Here is a 20,404-nt window from a genome sequence, read left to right as displayed (position 1 = left end):
AAACCTGTAAAGCAGATACAATCAATTATACTCACAGATGAGAATAAAACTGTTGAGAAAGTAACTTGCCCAAGGTCACAGCCAGCAACTAATCAGTCTCAGCAATCTTTGCTGCTAATTACTAGGCTAGGCTGCATCTTATTTGAACCGCTGTCTTCATGCCAATATAATTTTCCCTGATGTTCTAACACTGTCCTTTGGAGTCAGATATAGCACAGGAGGCGTTGAAGCCATTGATGTGGCCAAGCTGGGCCTGGGTCTGTTACAACCCCTGAGAGAGGACAGTCTGTTCTTGACTCATGAAAACCAATCAGACCTATTTCTTCCTGCAAAGTGCGCCGGGTTTGCAAAAAGTTAAACTTCACCATTTAGAAAAATGGGTGAAAGGGGAAAACACAAGGTGCCCAGACTACTGAGAAGAAACATATGTAAAGCCCGATGCTCCAGAGCAAGGAGAGCAAGGTGAGGCAGAGCTGAATCACTCCTCTCTTTATAAAGCCCTGTAAAGGTCACATCCCAAAGTTAAGCTTTCCAATCAATGCCTCACGTAAACCTCTAGGACTCAGGAACTCTCCAAGAGCCAGAGAGAAATGACCATTCCTTGCTCAGTGTCAAAACAGTCTGGTGGTGAGGTTTATGATAAAAGAAAAAAAAATGGAGTAGACTAAAAATATAAAGCAATCAAAACTTGGAAAATGTAAGACCTCTTTTTCAATTTTTCAAGTAAAAGGTGATTTCTAAAACCAAAGAACGTTTATCATGAAAGGCCCTGAAATGAAATAGGGTCAAGCTGTTATTGGAGAATTGCATGGACTGCCCTTTTCCGTTGCTAGTGAGAGTGGGGTTCTTGGGGTGCCACTGGAACAAGCATTTCTGGAGCCCCCACAGGAGGATGAGATGTGGTATAAAGCTTTATTTGCATGGAATTACATCCCTAGGTTTGCAAAGTCCCCTTTCCCTTTAACCAGTCCTGGAAGAGGTGTAGCTGGGGATTCAGCAGAGCTAGAAGCAAGGCCAGTGTCCGAAGTTTACTTCCATGTTGGAGCTGGGTCTGCTGCAGCACCAGGCTAGTCCCAGCCCATCAGTCCATTGTGTGGGGGTCCACATGGCTGTGGGGCACAAGGGTGAGCACAGAGCGTGAGAGCCTCACAAGCCAGGAGTCAGGTTTGAGCAGCAAGAGAGCCCCAAAGAGAGGGAGCTCCTTTGTTCGGGAGCTTAAACATCAGATCTTCCCTGCCTTGCAGTGGCAACGCCTATTCTGGCCAATGACCTGTTTTCAGGTGTGACTGACAGGCAAGTATCTTCCCCGTCACCCAGACTTCACTAGGCATGCGTCTATCTGGCCTTCCCTTGGCTCCTTTCCTGTTAATTAGTAACTGGGCTAATTACAAGGATATCAAAGTGAGGCAGGTATTATAGGTTGAACTGTGTCCCCCCAAAAGTGATATGTTGGAACCCTAATCCGCAGGACTTCAGAATGTGGACCATCTGGATATCAGGTCATTGGTGACGTAATTAGTTAAGATGAGGTTATTCCAGAGCAGGAGGTGCCCCTAATCTAACGTAACTGGTACCCTTAGAGGACAGCCATGTGAAGACAGATACATACATGGAGAATGGGGTGTGACGATGAAGGAATGAAGGCAAAGATTGGAGTTGTACCAAGGAACACCAAAAATGGCCAGCAAACCACCAGAAGCCAGGAAGACTTCATGAAGGACTCCCCTGTGGGTTTCAGAGGGAGCACGGCCCCACCAACAATATGATGCTGGACTTTCAGCCTCCAGAACCGTGAGTGACACTTGCTTCCGAGGGGCTAGGTTTCTGCTTACTGAATCGGGTTTCATGGCAAACACAGCAGGAGCTGCGTGTCTGTCTCCATCTTCCTAACGCATCGTGCTTGTCATCGGCTCCAGCCCAATGCTCTCCTGTCACCTGCCGCGCTTCTAAATTTCTGTGGTTTAAGCTCCTCCTGTTTGTGGCACTTTGTTACGACAGCCCAGGAAACCAATACAGAGAAAATGAATGCGAAGCAGAAGGCCCTGCAGGCAAACGCCAGGAGCCCACCTTCTTCCACAGGCTGGCGGGGGTCACTGCTAACAGCGGGCCCCCCACCACGGCAGGCACCCTGTCCACCCAGGGCAGCAGAGAAGCAGGGGGTGGCGGAGAGAGGGGCAGCCTCCGGGGTGCCCCATAGAAGGGAGGCTGACTGGGAGGCTTTGCTATGTTAGCCATGCCTGAGAGGTCCGAGGAGATGCTTGCCTTTCAAGTCTTGCACTCACTCAAAGGGGACAGTGTCACACCTGCCAGCTTTCCCTTCTCTGATTTCACCGGGACAGTCACAGAGCAGCAGTACTGGCAGGTGACAGGGAAAGCCTTGGGCTGCAGCCCGTGACAAATGTGATGTGTTAGGAAGATGGAGGCAGACACGCAACTCCTGCTGTGTTTTCCTGATTCAGTGAGTAGAGACCTAGCCCCTCGGAGGCAAGTGTCACTCACGGTTAACCAGCTGGACCTCTGTCTTTCTTTGGCTTCTGGGCTTCACTCGGAGGGTTTCCTGCCACTCCAGCTTTCATTTATTCTCCCCTAAGCCTGACCTTTATTAAACAGGTTCTTCCAAAATGAAAAGTCTCCTCTTTCCTTTCCCTCTCATCCTGCTGTGGGTTATTTCCACCACTTTCCCTCTGTATGCAAACTCCCCCACTGCTATCTCCAGCCCAGACTTCTCTTTGTTGTTGTTAATCCTCACTGGAGGACATTTTTTCCATTGATTTTTTTTAGAGAGAGTAGAAGGGGCGGGGAAAGAGAGAAAGAGAATGAGAGAGAGAGAGAGAGAGAGAGACATCGATGTGAGAGACATGTCGATTGGTTGCCTCCTGCATGACCCTGACTAGGGCCAGGGACCGAACCGCAAACAAGGTACATGCCCTTGACTGGAATCAAACCCAAGACTCTCTGGTCCATGGGCCGACACTCTCACCGCTGAGCCAAACCGGCCAGGGCGATGTATCTGTTTTTATATCTCACATATCAACTTATAATTTCCTCCCAAGCTGATGTCTTCCTGCATGTAACACTTACATGGTACTTACTTGTGCTTTATAAATACCTGTTCATTTAACTCTCTCCAAACCAACCTATTATGACCCATTTTACAGGGGAGAAGACTTAGGCACAGAGAGGCAAGGGACTTGCTGCTCGTGTGTGGGGCAGAGCCGGGACGCGAACCCAGGCAACCCAATCCCAGCTCGGAGCTCCTCCCCAGTCTGCTCTACCTCTTAGGGTGGCACTACCAGCCTCCAAAACCTGGGAGGCTTCTTTGACTCCTTCATTGCTCTTTCCCTCCAAACACAATCATCGGCAAGACCTGCTGAGCTGACTTCGGTAAGATCGCCTCATGGGCACTCCCGCCCATCCCCCTCGCGGCTGCAACGTCCAGGTGTCCAGGTCACCGGCGCTCCTGGTCGCGGACATCACGCCAGTCTCTCGGCCCACCTTCTGTTGCCCACCTCCCACCACTTCCAGTAGCAGCCAAGGGATGTGTGAGGGGCCTGAGTCAGGTCATGGCATGCCCTACTGACCTCCTTCTCCGACCTCCCACCGGACACCCAATAAAGCCCAAACTCCTCGCACCACCCACATGGCCCGGCAGGGGTGACCCCCTGCCCCGCTGCCCTCCCCTTGCAGATACTCTCCCCTTCCTCCATCTCACCGTGCTCTGGGAGCCCAGCTCATACATGTGGAAGTCTTTCTCATCTCAGCACCGTTGTGTGTGCTGGTCCCTCCATCTGGAATGTTTTGCTACCTACAGTGACCTGCACAAAGGTCATTGTCTCTGCTCTGGCCACTTGACCTGAGTGAGTCCTCTCCTGCTATCCTCCGCCTCAGCAACCTTTCCCCGAGGGCACTCAGCATTGCGTGATCCCTCTCACTGCTTATGTCTGTGCCTGCTCCTAGCCCAGTGCTTACCTTGCAGATTGAGGCTTACCAAGTAACTGGGAACGGGTTTTGCTGTAAGTAGATAGAAACGAACAGGACATCCTAATCTATGAGATTTCTCCAGAATCTATACTAGATAATGGCCTGATGACATTGCTTCTTTCAAATGTCCCTAGTGCAGAGAGCAGAGTGATCCCTGTATCCTGGGAGATTTGGGAGGGAATATTGCAGCGACCCCTTCAGCACCATAGACCACCTTCAGCACCAGGTCTTTCGAAGCGAGTTCCAGAAGCTGGGATGGACCCCAGACTTTCTCAACACGAATTTCTCTCTCAGGATAATTTTCATTACTTGTTTGAAGCAGATTGCAAATAATTTATATCCATCTTCTTGTGAGCTATCTGGCCCCAGTATCTGAAGATTTTATTTGTGTACCACAATCAAAGTCATTCTGGGCTGAAGTCTCCTCTTGGCCAAGGGCCACATCGACAGCTCTGTGCACATCCAGCTTCGTGCCCGGGGGAGACACCTCTACCTCCAGGACCTGCACCCTCACTGTGGAAGGTGCAGGGAACTGGGCTGAGGCGGGAAATCTGGCATCACCGGCACCTTCCTCGGGAGTCCCTGACGGCAGAACGGCGGCGGGCTTGCAGGATTTGGGGAGAGCTGTGCACCCATTTCTCCCCACTTCACTTCTGTGGGACTGGAAATCCACTTGGGAGGGACTGAGATCAGGGACATTTACTGTTTGTCACATTCTGGGAAGAACATTTCTTGTATGGATGCCAAAGTCATTGATGTCCACATGACATGATGGCAAAGGCCGTGTTTTATGGGCTTGGTGTGCTCGTGGCTGGGAAGTAACAATGCTGACAGTAAGCTGCTACAGATGTAAGAGCGCGTCCCCAGGTGAAGCAGACCTGGATAACAGACACTCCTCAAACAGTCCATGCAAAGGCTACTGGGATTCTCTGTGGCCCTCAGAGGATCCTGAAGTAACCAGAGAAGACAACAGTAAAGCCTCTTCAAACCCTCTTGGGTGCCTCTTATCACTTCATGAGAGTTTTCTCGTTGCTCTGCAAACATAGCGAGCCCATCGGTCTCGGGAGCTTCTCACCTTCTGATCCATCTGCCTGTTCGTCCCTACGACCTTCTCCCAGCTCACCCCCTCCCTCCACGTGGACTTCCGCTCACATATCCCATCACTCCCATTATCTACCTCTGCCTTTCTCCTGAGTACTTGAAGCTGACTGTATATGTTATACATTTATTTCTTTATTATCTGTCTTCCATAATAAAATCAGAGGCATGGAAGCTCTGTGCTCTTTTATTTTATTTCTCTTTCTTTGCTGTATCCCCAGAGCCTAAAACAGCGTCTCGCACATACAGGATGTTTAGTAGATAGTTGTTAAATGAATGAGTGAGTAAAACTGCTTTCTTGTTCTGGATCCTGATTTCTTTGATAATTCTCAAACGCCATGCAGACTTCTCAAAGCTCCACGCTGCAATGTCCAACATCTGACAAATGCGTTCTCCGCCTTTTCTCAATCCTGTTCGAGTGGGGCTGTCAGTGCTCCTGTGTAAATGCCTCCAGAACCTGGGGGAGGTATTTAATCAAACACAGATAGTTGAAAACGAAAGGAGCACAGATATGATAACAGAGGAAGGGGCAGACTTTAAGAATCATTGCTCTCGTTGTTATCGGTGTGGTGCCGGCGGAGGTGGGCTTCTGGGGTGCCATAGGGAAAAGAATTCTCTGAAGCCACTGCAGGAGGATGAGGTATTGTGGAAAACTTCATTTCTGTGGCATTAAACCCCTGAGATTCCAAGGTCCCATCTCCCTCTGTCCCACCAAGGAAAAAGTCCCATTTTGTCTTCAGCAGAGCTAGGATCAAAGCCACTGCCCAGAGCCTCGTTCCCTATTTGCACAGTCCAGTCCAGCATCAGGCTAGCTTAGCCTGTGCTCCCAGCTGCAGTCCTTTCTGTGTGGGTCCATGTTGCCATGAGCCATGCGGCTTCTTGGCCCTATGGCTATGGAGGGAACACAGGCTAGTACAAGGAAGCAGGAGCAAAGCAAGAGGAATAAGAGCAAGACAATTTCTTTGTCTGGGGATTATGTGTTCCCAGATTTTTTCAAAGGTTTGCACTGGGGTCCACCCTCCTAGCCAGTGATCTTTCTTAAACCGACAGGCAAGCATCTTCCCTACGTTACCCCAACTTCACTGCGCATGCATCCACTTCTCCCTTTGTTGGACCCCTTCCCCTAGTGATTTGCCAGTAGTGGACCTGTGGTTCCCTGGGGAACAAGAAGTTGCAGCTTCCTGGTGAAGCTGTCCAGATAACCATGCTTACATCTGGACTTCCCTTTGCTCTTGTCCTATTATTAACATTAGCTAGCTAGTTACGATGGTAGCATTTTAACTTATTCTTTTAATTCATGTGAGACTTCTGTATCACTTTTTAAAAAAGATTTTCTTTATTGATTTGAGAAAGAGAGACATCAATGAGAGAGAACATCGATTGGCTGCCTCCTGCATGCTCCCCACTGGGGATTGCACCCACAATCTGCGCATGTGCCCTGACCAGTAATTGAACGGGCGACCTCTTGGTGCATAGGCTGATGCTCAACCACTGAGCCACACCAGCTGGGCTTCTGTATCACTCTTATTGTTCAGGACTCTCAAATATTTTTCTAACTGCTTTGCATCCACCAAAAAAGAGACTTTCAAGAGAATCATATCACACCTTTTCCCCTTTATGTTCCTTGCCCTGACTGTAAAACTTTTTCTTTTCCTCTTTGCCTCTGATTGACCAGGCTTCTTCAAAGGCTACCCATTAGATGGGCAAATTATACTTTTTATTATGATGAAATATGAAAGAGGGACCCTCGCTCCTTGGTGGTCAAGCCTGGGCCAGAGAGGAGCAAAGAACTCTTCTTTAACATTAATTCCATTCATTCCCAGGAAGCCTCTCCCCTCCTACTCAGCTGAGCCAGGATTTCTCTCCAGGCTTTGTCCTGGGACAAAGCTCTCATGTTTTGATGTGAACTCCAGGTCTAACCTGTTTTTCATTAACTTCCTGTGGAGAGCCGTTTATGTAACTGAGTGCCAAAGTTTATCTAAAGAAGCCTGAAGGAACGCAGTTTAAAACACACCAGACAGGAAGTTACAATTTTGTGGAAGAGTATTTCATCAGCATATACCACCAATTTTCAGCCTTTTTCATTCCACGGTGCACACAAACTAATTACTAAACTTCCACAGCACATCAAAGAATATTACATTTTTTGCCAATCTGACAAAAAAAATAGGTATACTTTTGATTCATTCACACCAGAGGCTATTGTTGTGTCTTTTCATTTGACGAGCTAAGGGCAAAGCGGTCAGGGTCCCTGACTACCTAGTCAGGTATTGCATGTTTCACAAATTCTTGTGGCATACCGGTTGAAAATCGCTGGTATTTATTGCTCTGCTTGAGATGGGAAAAGTCTATTTCAATTCAAGCAGTTAGGAAACCATATCTTGCAGCTCTTGAGATGTGGCAGCCAGGAAGGAGACCAGAGGAGAAATTCAGTGCACCCACATGGGTATGGCACAGGTGTTCTCTCCACACAGACTATATGCACATGGTCAGGAAAAGCAAATACACCAGGAAATTAAGGTCTAATGGGATGATGCCACCAAAGCAAGAAATATGAACCTGGACAAGGCTTTCACAGACTCCTTGTCCCAGGACCAGCATCAGCCAAGTGCCCAGGGCTGGTGTCATCCATGGGACAGAATTTGAAAGGCACTACCTTCCTACAATCCTCTCTCATATGAGCACATTGCACCTGTCTGGTAGCCTCACCTGGTGTCATTCCTCTGGGCTACAAAGCAGATGGGAGCATGTGTCTTCAGGTCATAGGGCACCAATCCTGTTCCCAGGAAAGAGAGGCAGGGTCCGGTGGGGTCTATAATTCTCACCATGAATACATTATCATGGGTCAGCTTTTCCGATTAGCAAGTTTCTGCTTCAGATTCACCTTCCCCAACTTTTCCATCAGGAATCCCTTTTATTATTTCTTCTCTATGGACCCCATGTTTTGAATTATTCTGCCTGCCACTCTGTATTTATTACAAAACGCTGACTCATTTTCCCATTACTTACTATGAAAAATGTAACTTCCAGTCAGAGCTTCTGATCAGCGTAAGATAATCAGTTCCTGTGTTGATATAATTTCAGTAAAAAAATAAAGAAATATGATGTTTTGGAAACTCTGTAGACCCTGATGTGAGTTATATATGTGAGGTATAATGAAGAACATATCTGGTCTTTGTCCTGGGTTCCAGGCACAGAGGTTCAAAGACTCCAGGAAGTTCCTGAGTGATTAAAGGTGTCTTTATTATGCTAATGAGGCGACTCATTGTGAACCCCTAAATAACTTTAGCATCAAGGCCAGCCTCAAAAAAGGCCAGCCTTGACTTGATTATCAGGTTGGCACTTTGAGAAGGGAAGGGGGCTGGAGATTCAGCTCAATCACTGGCCAGTGATTTCATCAACCGCACCTGAGTGAAGCCCAGTGCCCGGCAGCCTGCAGGAGCCTCCTGGCTGGTGAACACAGATGAGCAGGGAGGGTGTCGTGACTCCATGGGGAGACGATGAGGAAGCTCTGCACCCAGGGCCCTTCCAGACCTCACCCTATGTGTAGCCTTTGTAATAAACTACAATGGTAAGTACAGCACTTTCAGCGAGTTCTGTGAGTTGTTCTGGAGAATTACCAAACCTCAGAGGGTGGTGGAAATCCCCAAATTTATAGCTAATTAGTCAGACGTGCAGGGGCTCCAAGGCTTGTAGCTAACATCTGAAGTGAGGACAGAGTCCTTAAACCTGCGAGTCCAACAGGCACTCCTGGTAGTGTGAGAATTGTGTTGTAGCATGCCTACCTGGAGTGGGGATGGGGCAGCATATGTCTTTAAAAATATACAAATGTCTAAGCCCATAGAATGTTCAACACCAAGAGTGAACTGCAATATCACTATGGACTCTGGGTGATAATGATGTGTCAAAGTCAGTTCATCAATTCTAACAAATGGACAACTCTGGTGGGCGATGTTGATATTGGTTAGGGGAGGCTGTTCATGCGTGGGGTCACGGGGTATATGGGAAACCTCTGTACTTCCCTCTCAATTTTGCTGTGAATCTAAAATTGCTCTTAAAAATTAAAGTTTTAAATATATACATATACATACATATATACTAGAAAATGCCACAGGAGTGGTCAGAAGATTCTACTTGGGGAAATTCCATCTGTTTCAGGCAGCTCAGAGAAATCCCTCCAACGGAGGGGGATGCTGCTGATGTGCCCAGGACACAGGCAGACTCTCCTTTACTAAAACAGTTGCAGGGATATCATTAGCAAGGAAAATGTTTTTTAGAAAAAAATTAATATAGTGAAACGATAATGATAATGATATTTACCGAATGCACACCACACGCCAGGCACCTTCCGTGCCGGGAGGATCAGCACACCCAGACGCGGAGACCCACAGTGAGAGATGAAGAAATTTGCTCAGCGTTATACTGCAGGGTGGGGAACCTTTTATCTGCCAAGGGCCATTGGGATATTTATAACATCATCTGAGGGCCATACAAAATTATCAACTTAAAAATTAGCCTGGTCAAGCTAATTTGGTGAGGCATGTGATGTTAAGTGGTATGGATTTCTTGGGCCCCGTGTGGCCCGTGGGCCGGGAGTCCCGCCCTGAATTGAGTTCTGAGGACTGGGCTGTGGCTCTGCTGTCTTCAGTCTGCTCTCGGCGGAGCCCGCTGCACCAGGCTCTCGCTGCTTCAGCTGTTTAACTGCCCTATGAACATGCTCTTTCCAAAGTCAGTAGGCAGCCTATTTATGGCAAGTTATATTTTTGTGAAACTGCTTTTATCCCTTGGGTCCAAAGTGGCTCTATGTTCTCCTTCATTTTGCAAATTATAATCTGAAATGGGGAAGGGAGACGCTATAACAAGTTAGGATGTTATAAGGTTTCGTGATGATTGCAATGATTATGAGTTAATTTAGAAATGTTTTAGTTCCATAATAAAATTACTAATGTGTGGTTTCAAACAAAGAGTAATTGCATTCATTATTATTCTGCAAAAGTAAGTTAACACTTGACCAAGGAGGATAGAGCTCAGAATATTTGCATGAGAATGCCGGCATTGTAGAAGGTGCATATTAAAAAAAACGAAACAAAAAAACAACAACCCACTACTACATAACTTATTAAAAAGTCACGTTCCAAGACATTCTTATTTGTAGGTTGCCTAAGTGCTTGCTATGGACCTAAAGCGTTATATGACCAAGGACCCGGAATCAAAGAGTGCAAACCACTAAGCTCTCAGGTCCTTGCACCAGCGTCAAGTAGTAGAACAGGTGCCTGAACAGTCAACATTTACAAAGGAAACAGTAATGCAACCTACTTTGTTCACTCATCTGAAACAATGGGAGGTTGCAACACTCCTAGAGTGAACATACAGACCTCGCAAATCACCCATTCTTTCATCTTCAACCCTAAATACTGAAATTGCAGCTGAAGCCTTCCCCCTTGATCAGATTACTCCAGTAAACTCACCATACACTGGTAACCACAAACCCATCTACAGTTTGTAGAAAAACACTGACTTGATTGCTCATTTGTGTTTTTGTGCATAAGGAACAAGAGAACAGATAAAACTTAGTGATAAGAATATTTATACAAATCTGAGTGGTTTTTTTTTTTAATTGCGGTAAAAATGCATAGCATAAAATGTACCACATTAACCCTTTCTGAGTGCCCAGTTCAGTAGTGCTGAAAGTGTTCAGTGTTGTGACCAGGTCTCCAGACTTTTTCATGTTGCAGAACAGAAACCCTGTATCCACAAAGCAACGACTGCCCTTTTCCCCTTCCCAACCCCTGGCAACCACAGTTCTATTTTGTCTCTACGAATTTGACTGCTTTAGATACCTCATATAAATGTACCATGGAGTAGTTTGTCTTTTTATGACTGGCTTACTTCACTTACTAGAATGTCTTCAAGGCTCATCTGTGTTGTAACATGTGTCGGAATTTCCTTCCTTTTAAAAACTGAATAATATTTCATTTTATATATAGACCACATTTTGTTTATCCACTTACCAGTCGATGGACATTTGAGGCGTGTCCGCATCTGGCTGTTGTGAACATGGGAGAGCAAACAGCGCTTTGAGACCCTGCTTTCCATTCTTTCGGATGTTTATCCTGAAGTCGAACTTCCGGATCATAGGGTAGTTCTATTTTTTATGTATTTATTTATTTTTTGAGAAACTGCCAGCCTGTTTTCCATAGTAGTTCTAGTTGTTTTTAATATTCGTTCTCAGCTCTCACTCAGAGATGACAGTTCTTGGGAGAAGAGGGAGACAACAGGGAGAAACAGAAGAGGCAGCAGGAGCCAGGGGATCCTTCACTCAAGGGGATCTCTCCCCTCGCTCACAGCTTCCCTTCTGGTCTGCTCTGTCCTTTCCTTCCTGCTCCCAAAGGTGGATGTGACCCCCGCAAGGCCGCCACACTCCTAGCCCGCCGCGGTAGGCAGAGCGCGAGCCCCCTTCTAAATGCCCGCACCGTGATCCTTGGACCCTGGGAAAGCGTTACGTCGCGGGACAAAGGGACTTGGCCAAAGTGATGAAGGCTCCAGACCCTGGAATCAGGAAATGATCCTGGATTGTCTGGGTGGGCCCAGCCTAGCCACAGGTGCTTTCAGAAGCAGAGAGCTGCCTCCAACTGACTGGAGAAAAGGCGGGCAGAAGAGAGAGGCCCCAGAGGGAAAACCAAAGAAATGCATATGTGAGCACTCAGTGCACAGTTGCTGTCTGAGCTGTAGGGGCCACAGACAAGGACTGGCTGAAGCCTCTGGGGGTAGGACAGTCCCTGGTGACAACCAGCAAGAAAATAGGGACCTCGGTCTTACAACGGCAAGGACCTAGATTTGGCCAACAACCACAGTCAGCTCAGAGATGAAGCCTTCCCCAGGTTTTCAGAAAGAAACACAGCCCTTCCCACTGCTCATGTTTGGGCCACGTGACCCACTTTGGGTTTCTAACATATAAAACTGTGAGATAATAAGTGGGTGTTGTTTTCAGCAGCTAAATTCGTGGTGCTTGGTCATGGTGGCAACAGGAAATTAATACACCCTCTCACTCCCTTGGGTCTGTCCCAGCTGATCAGGACTGAGCCACGGCGTTGGGAGAGCCACTGGCCAGCCTGGCCGGCTCACTCCACGTCTACTACTAATGGGCAAGGGCGACAGGGAGAATATTATTATTTCTTTTAATACCGTGTTTTGGAGAGATGTTTTTTTTTTTTCATCTGACTCTACTAGATATCCATAATAGTAGCAGGAATTTCAGACCTAAAAATATATAAATGTATGTATGTTTACATATTCTCAAAGTAGAACATGCAAGTGACACTTTAAAAAAGGCTTTGGAATGATCAGCCTCCTGGCCAGTGATAAGGAAATAATCTTGGGGTCCCAGCAAAGCCTTGTAACAGCATCCCTGCCCCCAACACTGCTCACATCAAGGGCTGGTCAGTTCCATATGAGCTCTTCTTAAAGCCTCCTCTCCCCTTAGTTATAAAATATAACACATGTTCATTATCAAATAACAATCAAAGCACAGAATGTGATGAGGTGATGCATCAGAAAATAAAAGTACCCTTGTTCACAGTTCCACCTTTCCAGAAAGTTTTCATGTGATACAGAATATGTATGTATATATAAACATATATATGTCTATGTAAACAGAATTACTCTATACATATTATTCTATAACTTGCTTGTATTCATTGACTAATATATCTTTGGACATTTTCTTATGTCAGTATATATAAAGCTGATCCATTTCCCCCCCACCCCACCCCCATTCTTTTTAATGATCACATAAAAATGGCTGTGAATTACAAACGAGTAATTTACTAATTTTATACCCGATGGGTGGCCATTTATGCTGTCTGCATATTTTCATTAATACAAATGAATATCCTCAGGCCCCTATTTTTTCAACCTTATATTAGTATATCTATATGATAAATACCCAGAAGTGAAATTACTGAGTTAAAGGATGTGTATATTTAAACATTGATAGATACTGACAAAAATCATACTCAAAAGCATGCCAAGTTTATTCTCCCAGAAACAGAGGATGAGCACCTGTCTTGTCCAAATCCTCTGCAACAGTGGTCTTACTACGTTTTTTTTGTTTTTCACCTTTACCAATTTCTTAGGTAGAAAATGAGTTCTTATTGTGTTATTTACATTTCTTTCACTTTCAGTGAGGTGCATCATGTTTTCATATGTTTGCTGAACACTTACAATTCTTTTCATGCCCTACTCATGTCCCTTGCAAATTTTTCCATCGAATTCATCTTTCCTATTGATTTATTCAAGTTATTTGTATGTTAAGGAAATAACTCTTTTGTCTGATGTGCTGTAAATATTTCCCCCCTGTGGGTTGTCTGACTCTACTGATAGTATTGTTTGCTATCATGAATTATAAATTTATACATAGTTAAGTAGATCGATATTTTTCTTTTAGGCTTTTGATTTGTGCCACGGTTTTAAGTGCCTCCCCCACTCCAAGATTATATTTAAATGGTACCCACATCCCATCTCTTTCATTTCAGTCTTTTCATCCATTTGAAATTTAATTAAGAAGGGAGAAGAAATACTGATTTACTTTTTTTCCCCAGTGGTTGGAAGTTTTCCTAACATGATTTATTGAAAAAGCCATTTTTTCTCTCTCTGCTATGAAATATCATCTTTATCGTATAATAAATTCCTAAATCATATACTAAATAAATTCTCTGTTATTGACCTCTCTCCTTTGGTGTCATCATAAATTATTTTAATTATGTACTACTAAAATACATTATTTTGGGACATCTGTGAGCTTTTTTGGCAAGTTAATTTTTTTTCAGGTGAACTTTTTATCAACTTCCAAAATACTTTTCTTTGTAATTTGACTGGACTCAGATAAGTTACTGTGTTAGGAAGGCTTAATTTTTACTCACCCAGAGAGATGCCATGCTGTCCCACCTTTGCCTTGAGTTCAGATCACACTAACCTATTAAAAGGGGGAAAAAATTAGCAAAGGGAACAAGTCTAAGATTCCAAACACAGTAAATTCACCAACTCTTAATCTTTAATCCAGAAAACAGAACCAACATTCAAAGAGAAACCCCTCCCAGAAGAGGATGTGTTTTTAACATCAAGTAGCCCATTTGCTAAACAAACATTTACTGAGAGCCTACCGTATATAAGAGAAGGGCTCAAAAGAGAGAAAAATTTTCTGACTTAAGGGCCTTATAAATATGTTTCCAGGAAAGCCAATTATGACTCATTTAAAATCCAGTGGAACTACTTTGATTGTTGACTTCTTTTAATCAGGACAGACCACCGTGGTAGAGAACAACAAAAACACAGGAAATTGCCCCCCTCCTGCCCTCCATCAACGTACAAGGAATCAACTTGATTCCTTGTGCTTGACAGTGAAATCTTTATTTACATTTTACAAGGATCCAAGCCTACAGACTTTTACAGACAGACATGCCTGCCCTTGGACAGACGTCTAGTCCTCGGGTAGAATGCAGAGGGCGGCTCTTCCATGGAGCCTCAGTTGGGAACCCATAAGTCAACGTTACTCAAACATGCTGATCTATCTCCAGGGTTGATTTAGAAATGCAAGTTGCTCCCACCCATCCTGGGAACAAAATAGTCTAAAAATACAATGATAGCCCTAAAACAAAGTTCAACAGGAAATTACACCATTGGTCACTGAAAATATTTAGCCCTGATTTTCTCAGGCTCTCTGTAGCAGAGGGCAGTGGGCTCTCTAGTTACAGGGTCTAACACCATATATGTTCCTCTCTATAGGTAGTGGATACAAGGTATCACTAGTTTTTTTGTTTTTTTTTTAAATCCTTACCTGAGGACATTTTGCATTTATCTTCAGATGGGGGGAGGGGGGAGAAAAGAGAGAGAAACATTTATGTGAGAAAGACACATCGACTGGTTGCCACCCACACGGCCCCAACAGGGGCTGGGGCCAGGCCTAAACTGCAACCGAAGTATGTGTCATTAGCGGGAACCGAACCTGGGACTCTCTGGTCCATGGGCCAATGCTCTAACTGCTGAGCCAAACTGGCCAGGGCACTAGTTCTTGTTTTGCCTTTTAAAGCTAGACACAATGTTTCTGCCCCTCAGTTTTCTTACCTGGTAAAAGGAGGAGGGCTGTTGCTGGCATTGAATAAAATAATATGTATCATCATATCAGCTAGTTTTTCGAGCCCTTACTATGTGCCAGGTAATATAAAAAGCTCTAAAAGATTAATTTTGTAAAGCTAGACTTTTAATTTTTTTTATGTTTGCTCACTGGGGCACATAAGGCAATAATAATAAAAAAAAAAAGCTCATAGAATGAATGAATGATTTAATATAAGCCTCAGAGCTCAGCCAGTGTGACTCTGTGGATTGAGAGTTAGCCCATGGACTGAGAGGTTCTGGTTCGATTCCCGGTCAGGGCACATGCCTGGGTTTCAGGCTTGATCCCCAGTAGGGAACGTGCAGGAGGCAGCCAATCGATGTTTCTCTCTCACACTGATGTTTCAATTTCTCTCTCCCTTTCTCTCTCTTAAAAAAAAATCAATAAAAAATATATTTAATATAAGCCTCACATATCCAGGGTGTTAAGTATCACTAATAACATCTCCACTTTGCACATGAAGAAGGTGGGGCACAGAGAGGTCAAATAACAGTCCAGTCACACAGCTAGTGAGTAGGGACTGAAAGTAGGCAGCCATTCTCCAATAAGCCTCTACCTTACCCAAGTGGCTGCTCCATACACAGTCAAGCTGATATTCAGTATGTGTTGGTACAGTATAATTTCTAAATTATTACTGATGTAAGTTTTTTTTTTTTTTTATACTCACCTGAGGACATTTTCCCATTTTTTGTTCAGATAGAGTGGGAGGGAGAGAGAGGGGAGGAGAGAGAGAGAGAGAGAGAGAAAGAGAGAGAGAGAGAAACATCGATGTGAAAGGGACACATCGAGTAGCTGCCACCCACACGACCCAACCAGGGCCGGGGACAAACTGCAACCAAGGTACATGCCCTTAGTGGGAACCGAACCCGGGTCTCTCTGGACCGCAGGCCGACGCTCTAACCACTGAACAAAACCGGCCAGGGATAAGGTTTAAGAAATAAAGAATTACTCCTCAGTGGAGGCCAAATGACCTAACAAGACAACCTGAAGCATCCTTTCCTGACAGGGATTAGAGGGGTTACATCATTTCCTTTCACTTCCTCCTGCATCCCTGTTTCTAAACAGATTCTCTACACAACCACATGGTTCTGGGAACAAGATTCTGGTTTTCTTGACATCTTTAAATTCCCTTTCTTGTCAGTTTGAAGTGTTCTGCCTTCATGAAAGTGGATGGTAACATCTTTACAAAGTAACTTTTAATGAGTTACATTTATTATGATAATGATTTTAAAGAGTTGTAAATGAGGGCAAAATCTTGCTGTCTGTGATAAGAAATCCTTGGAAAGAATTTAGCTCTGGTGGTGCAACTTAGCAGCAGCCAAAAGCCCTCCAGCCCCAGGCCCCAGCCCCCTAACCACAATTTCCTATAAAAGTGTGTCCATCTGCAATCAAGGACTCATATCCCCCACCTGCTGACTCCAAAGCCAAATGCCAGGGGAATGATTCATGCTGCAGGCAAAGAAAACAGTGAGCCCGGTTAAGAAAACGCAAACTTATCAGATTCCCAACGCTCAGTATCTAAACACACTTTTCTTCTACCTCCTTAAAAAAAAAAAAAAAGTAAAACAAAATAAACTGTCCACGTGAAGAGGACAGCGTGCTCACTAGGATGGGTGGGGTTCCTAGTAAGCAGAACAAAGCTTGGAGCCTGCCCCACCCCTCCCGGGACCGCTGGACCCAGAGGACCCTTCTGACGCCCTGCTTTTCTAGAAGATTCCCAAGACCTTCAGAATTGGGAAGAGAGAGATGGCCAGCTGGATCCCTACTCTGCTAGCTGGACAAAATGTGAAGAATCCAGGGAGCCGGGACTGCTGAGTGTCAGCTTGCACCAGGGGGTGACCATAGCTGAGTGGCCCTCCCAGAGCAGGGTTCTTTTGCTCCCCTGGGCGTGTTTCCTCGATTCTGAAATGTGGGACATGAACTCCGTGCCCGCCGAGGCCCCCCCCCCCCCGGACTCTGCCCCTGTGCTGCCCGGTTGGTTTGCCAACTCAGCCTGGCCCGGGACCCCGCGGGGAATTGGGCAAGTCACGCGGCTGCGCGCGGGGGGGGCCGGACTTACTCTGAAGCCGGCCGGTGTGCTGGAGCCCCGCGAGCCAAGTGTGCCGGAGCCCCGCGAGCCAGGTGTGCCGGAGCCCCGCGAGCCAGGTGTGCCGGAGCCCCGCGAGCCAGGTGTGCCGGAGCCCCGCGAGCCAGGTGTGCGTCCGCGCGCCGCTGCTCCACTGCTGGTCCTCAGCCGGCCAGCGAAGGCGACCGCTACTGCGACCGCACCCGCGACCGCACCCCTTCCTGCTGCCCCTCCTCCGGCCAGGGCTCCACCTGACCGCCGCGAGCCCGGGAAGGGAAGCCGCGCCCCTCCCCGCTGGGCTCCGATTCTGCACTCACGCCCTGCTCCCTGCTCCCGTCGCCCCCCTTTCCCACCACCCTCATATTGAAACCCATTTCCTCGGTTTTCACGTGCATTAAGTTCTTGTTCAGATTTATTGCAACGCTGACTTTGTTCTAGGCACCGTGGATTCAGAGATGAGACAGCCTCACTCCCAACGAGCTCATTGCTGGTGCAGATGGTGGACAGCGAACACTAACAGCAGCCTGTAACACTTACCTAGCACTTGACACTGTTGCAAATTGCAAATAATCTTACAAAACTGTAAAACAGGTACTATTATTACCCCCATTTCATAAATAAGGAAACCCCCAGGACACGGAGAGATTCCATAACTTAAGCAAAGTCAGGTGGGGAGAGCTACATTTTCGAACCCAGGTAGTTCTGTAGTCCCTCAGCTAAGCGCCTAGGCTTTCTAGTATGAGGCTTAGAACCGAAGACTGGAGGGGATGAGGTGGAAGGACATACTAGGCATCTGGCACAACAGAAGAAAAGGAGGCTAAAAATTAAAGCCCTGCTTGTACTGGGAAAATTATGAACAGGTGTGTGTTGAAGGATGGCATGAAAGATCCTAATCGCTACCATTTATTTGGTGTCAGGCCTCGAAATAAAGTGCTAGATTCCATCACCATTTATCTTTAAGGTAACCCCGGGAGGTGCTATTTTTATTAGAATTTGCAGCAGAGAAAACTTCAGTTTTCCCCAAGGAAACATAAGTAAAAAGTATTTAGTTGACTGCACACTTCCTGGAAGGCATTTGCTAAGTGCTCTGCAAGATGAAAAGGAAATGATCAGAGGTAGCTGGGATAGCAATGATTTCACAATCCAACTGAGGTCAAGACAACTCACCTGAAACTAAAGTTAGTAATGCTTGGTGTTTCGTAATTTTTGTATATAATGCTAAATTCTGAGGAAAGGACTTGAAACATTGTACCTTTAGGAGCAGAGAAACATCAAGAAGATTGGGACAGTCAATGAAGGCAATGAAATTGGAAAGATTTGAAAACTGTCATTTGAAAAAATCCTTAGTTTCTTTTAATGTTGCATTAGTGTGCCCCATATTTCTCAGCCATGGTGTAAGATTGCCTGACTGCCATTACTGTTATTCTGAGAAAAGTTTTACTGAAAATATTACCTTGAAGAAAAGGATTAGGACTAATGAATTGTCATTTAGATGTTTGTAAATTTTTGGTTTGGTTTATCTACATAAGCTATCAGAATGTATTCTTTCCCTTGTCTTTCAGCAGAATACATGATGCCTTTAGCCAACAGAGGGTACTGGACCTGGGAACCTGTTAGAAGCACAAAATCTGTTGGATTCTACCCCAAACCTACTTGCTTAATAAGCCCTCCGGGTGATTCTGATGGACCCTAGAGCTTAAGAACCGCTGGTTTAAGAAGACATTCTTCTTTAAGGGAAGATTAGTTGCGATGGAGAAAGTGGAAACAGTCTTGCTTAAAAAGCTGGTGGGACCAGCTTTGCACCAGGTTTATACTTCGAGAGAGATGAGCTTTGTGCTGAGAGAGATCTGATGGTGTTCTTGCATCTGTTCTGCATCCTAATTCCCACTCCCATTCAGAGGTTGCCGCAGGATGTGGAGTCCCACCTCATCCTGGAAAATTCTGGGCTTGCCTGGGTGCAGACGGGGTAGTTTTTGAGGGCCTGTTATTTACGCAGACACTGAGTAATGCGCTTACTTCATGCCCACTCACTGACTGATTGGTAACAGGTTGTGTGCCACAGCCAGGGAGCAGCAAGCCTGGATATCCAGAAGGAAATGAGTAATAGTTGGTATTCATAATTGTTCCGGGCTCAGAGTTCAATCTCATTGGTTTCAGGACAGCAACTTTAAAATAAAATGCACCTTAACCACTTTTTAAATGTTTCTAGTTGTAACAACTGACGGTTACCACCATTTAGACTAGATACATACCGTAGTATGATTATAAAAGTAATATGTTTCCCTCAAAGGATGAATTCTCTCATAAGGAAATGTTAGATGATAATAATGGTAATCATGATAAATGTTATGATCCTGGAGACCAGGTTTATAGTCATCTAAAAAAAAAATCCAGAAAATATTATTTGATAAACATTTTCACCACTCTGAATGCATAGAACTAGCTTATAGTTTTATAAGGACCTATTTCTTATATATCACTTTTTTCTCTGTTTACTGGAATAACTTGAGTCAAATATAAGATTTTTAGAACAAAGTTATCAAGGTGTATTTAAAATATATGGTAAAATGTGAGGGAAAGCTAAAAGAGCAGATTTAATTGACCAAGTGGTTGTGGATATAGATCTGTTTGCTCTTCCAGTGGCTGAGCAACTTGGCAAGTGATGCACCTTCACGTTTGCAACCAGGTGCTAAGCGTGGCCATTGTTAAAGTGAACATATATAAACATAACTGAATGAATTATGTTAGGAACAAAAGTAATCAAAATCAATCACTTCCTACTTATTTTACTATATTTTACTCTTACAGATACTCGAGGTTATTTTTGCCTATTATATCTAGGTGGTAGAAATACTATATAAAGTGTGTTCCTGTGCCTCTCTTCCCGGCCCCATGTCCAGGGAAGTCATGCTGGTGGGTTTATTTGGCCCTGGTGGGGCAGACACACAGGAAAACCATCCAGTGCTACCAAGCAGACCTCTCCAGACTCCACAGGCAGTGTGACACATTTGTCAGCACTTCACTGGTTATAATAATGGGCAACTTTAAAATGGAGACATGATTTGAATTCAAGTGTTCAATTGTTTCTG

The 20,404-nt window shown here is 45.2% G+C and overlaps 1 protein-coding gene across 1 annotated transcript in view; it reads right to left on the bottom strand.

Moving 5' to 3' along the window:
* Positions 1-17,452, bottom strand: part of ANXA3 (annexin A3) — a 58,475-nt gene extending 41,023 nt beyond the window's left edge. Inside the window, exons 1-2 of the mRNA XM_036270855.1 lie at positions 17,310-17,452; positions 14,001-14,053 (exon numbers count right to left, since the gene is read on the bottom strand). Of these exons, the coding sequence (XP_036126748.1) occupies positions 14,001-14,015 (15 nt within the window). The 5' untranslated portion in view covers positions 14,016-14,053; positions 17,310-17,452. The remainder of the gene's footprint in view (positions 1-14,000; positions 14,054-17,309) is intronic.
* Between the last annotated feature and the right edge of the window lie 2,952 nt (positions 17,453-20,404).

This window comes from Molossus molossus, unplaced genomic scaffold, assembly GCF_014108415.1.
Source record: "Molossus molossus isolate mMolMol1 unplaced genomic scaffold, mMolMol1.p scaffold_m16_p_1, whole genome shotgun sequence".
Lineage (NCBI taxonomy): Eukaryota > Metazoa > Chordata > Mammalia > Chiroptera > Molossidae > Molossus > Molossus molossus.
This window is presented reverse-complemented; position numbering and strand designations above follow the sequence as displayed.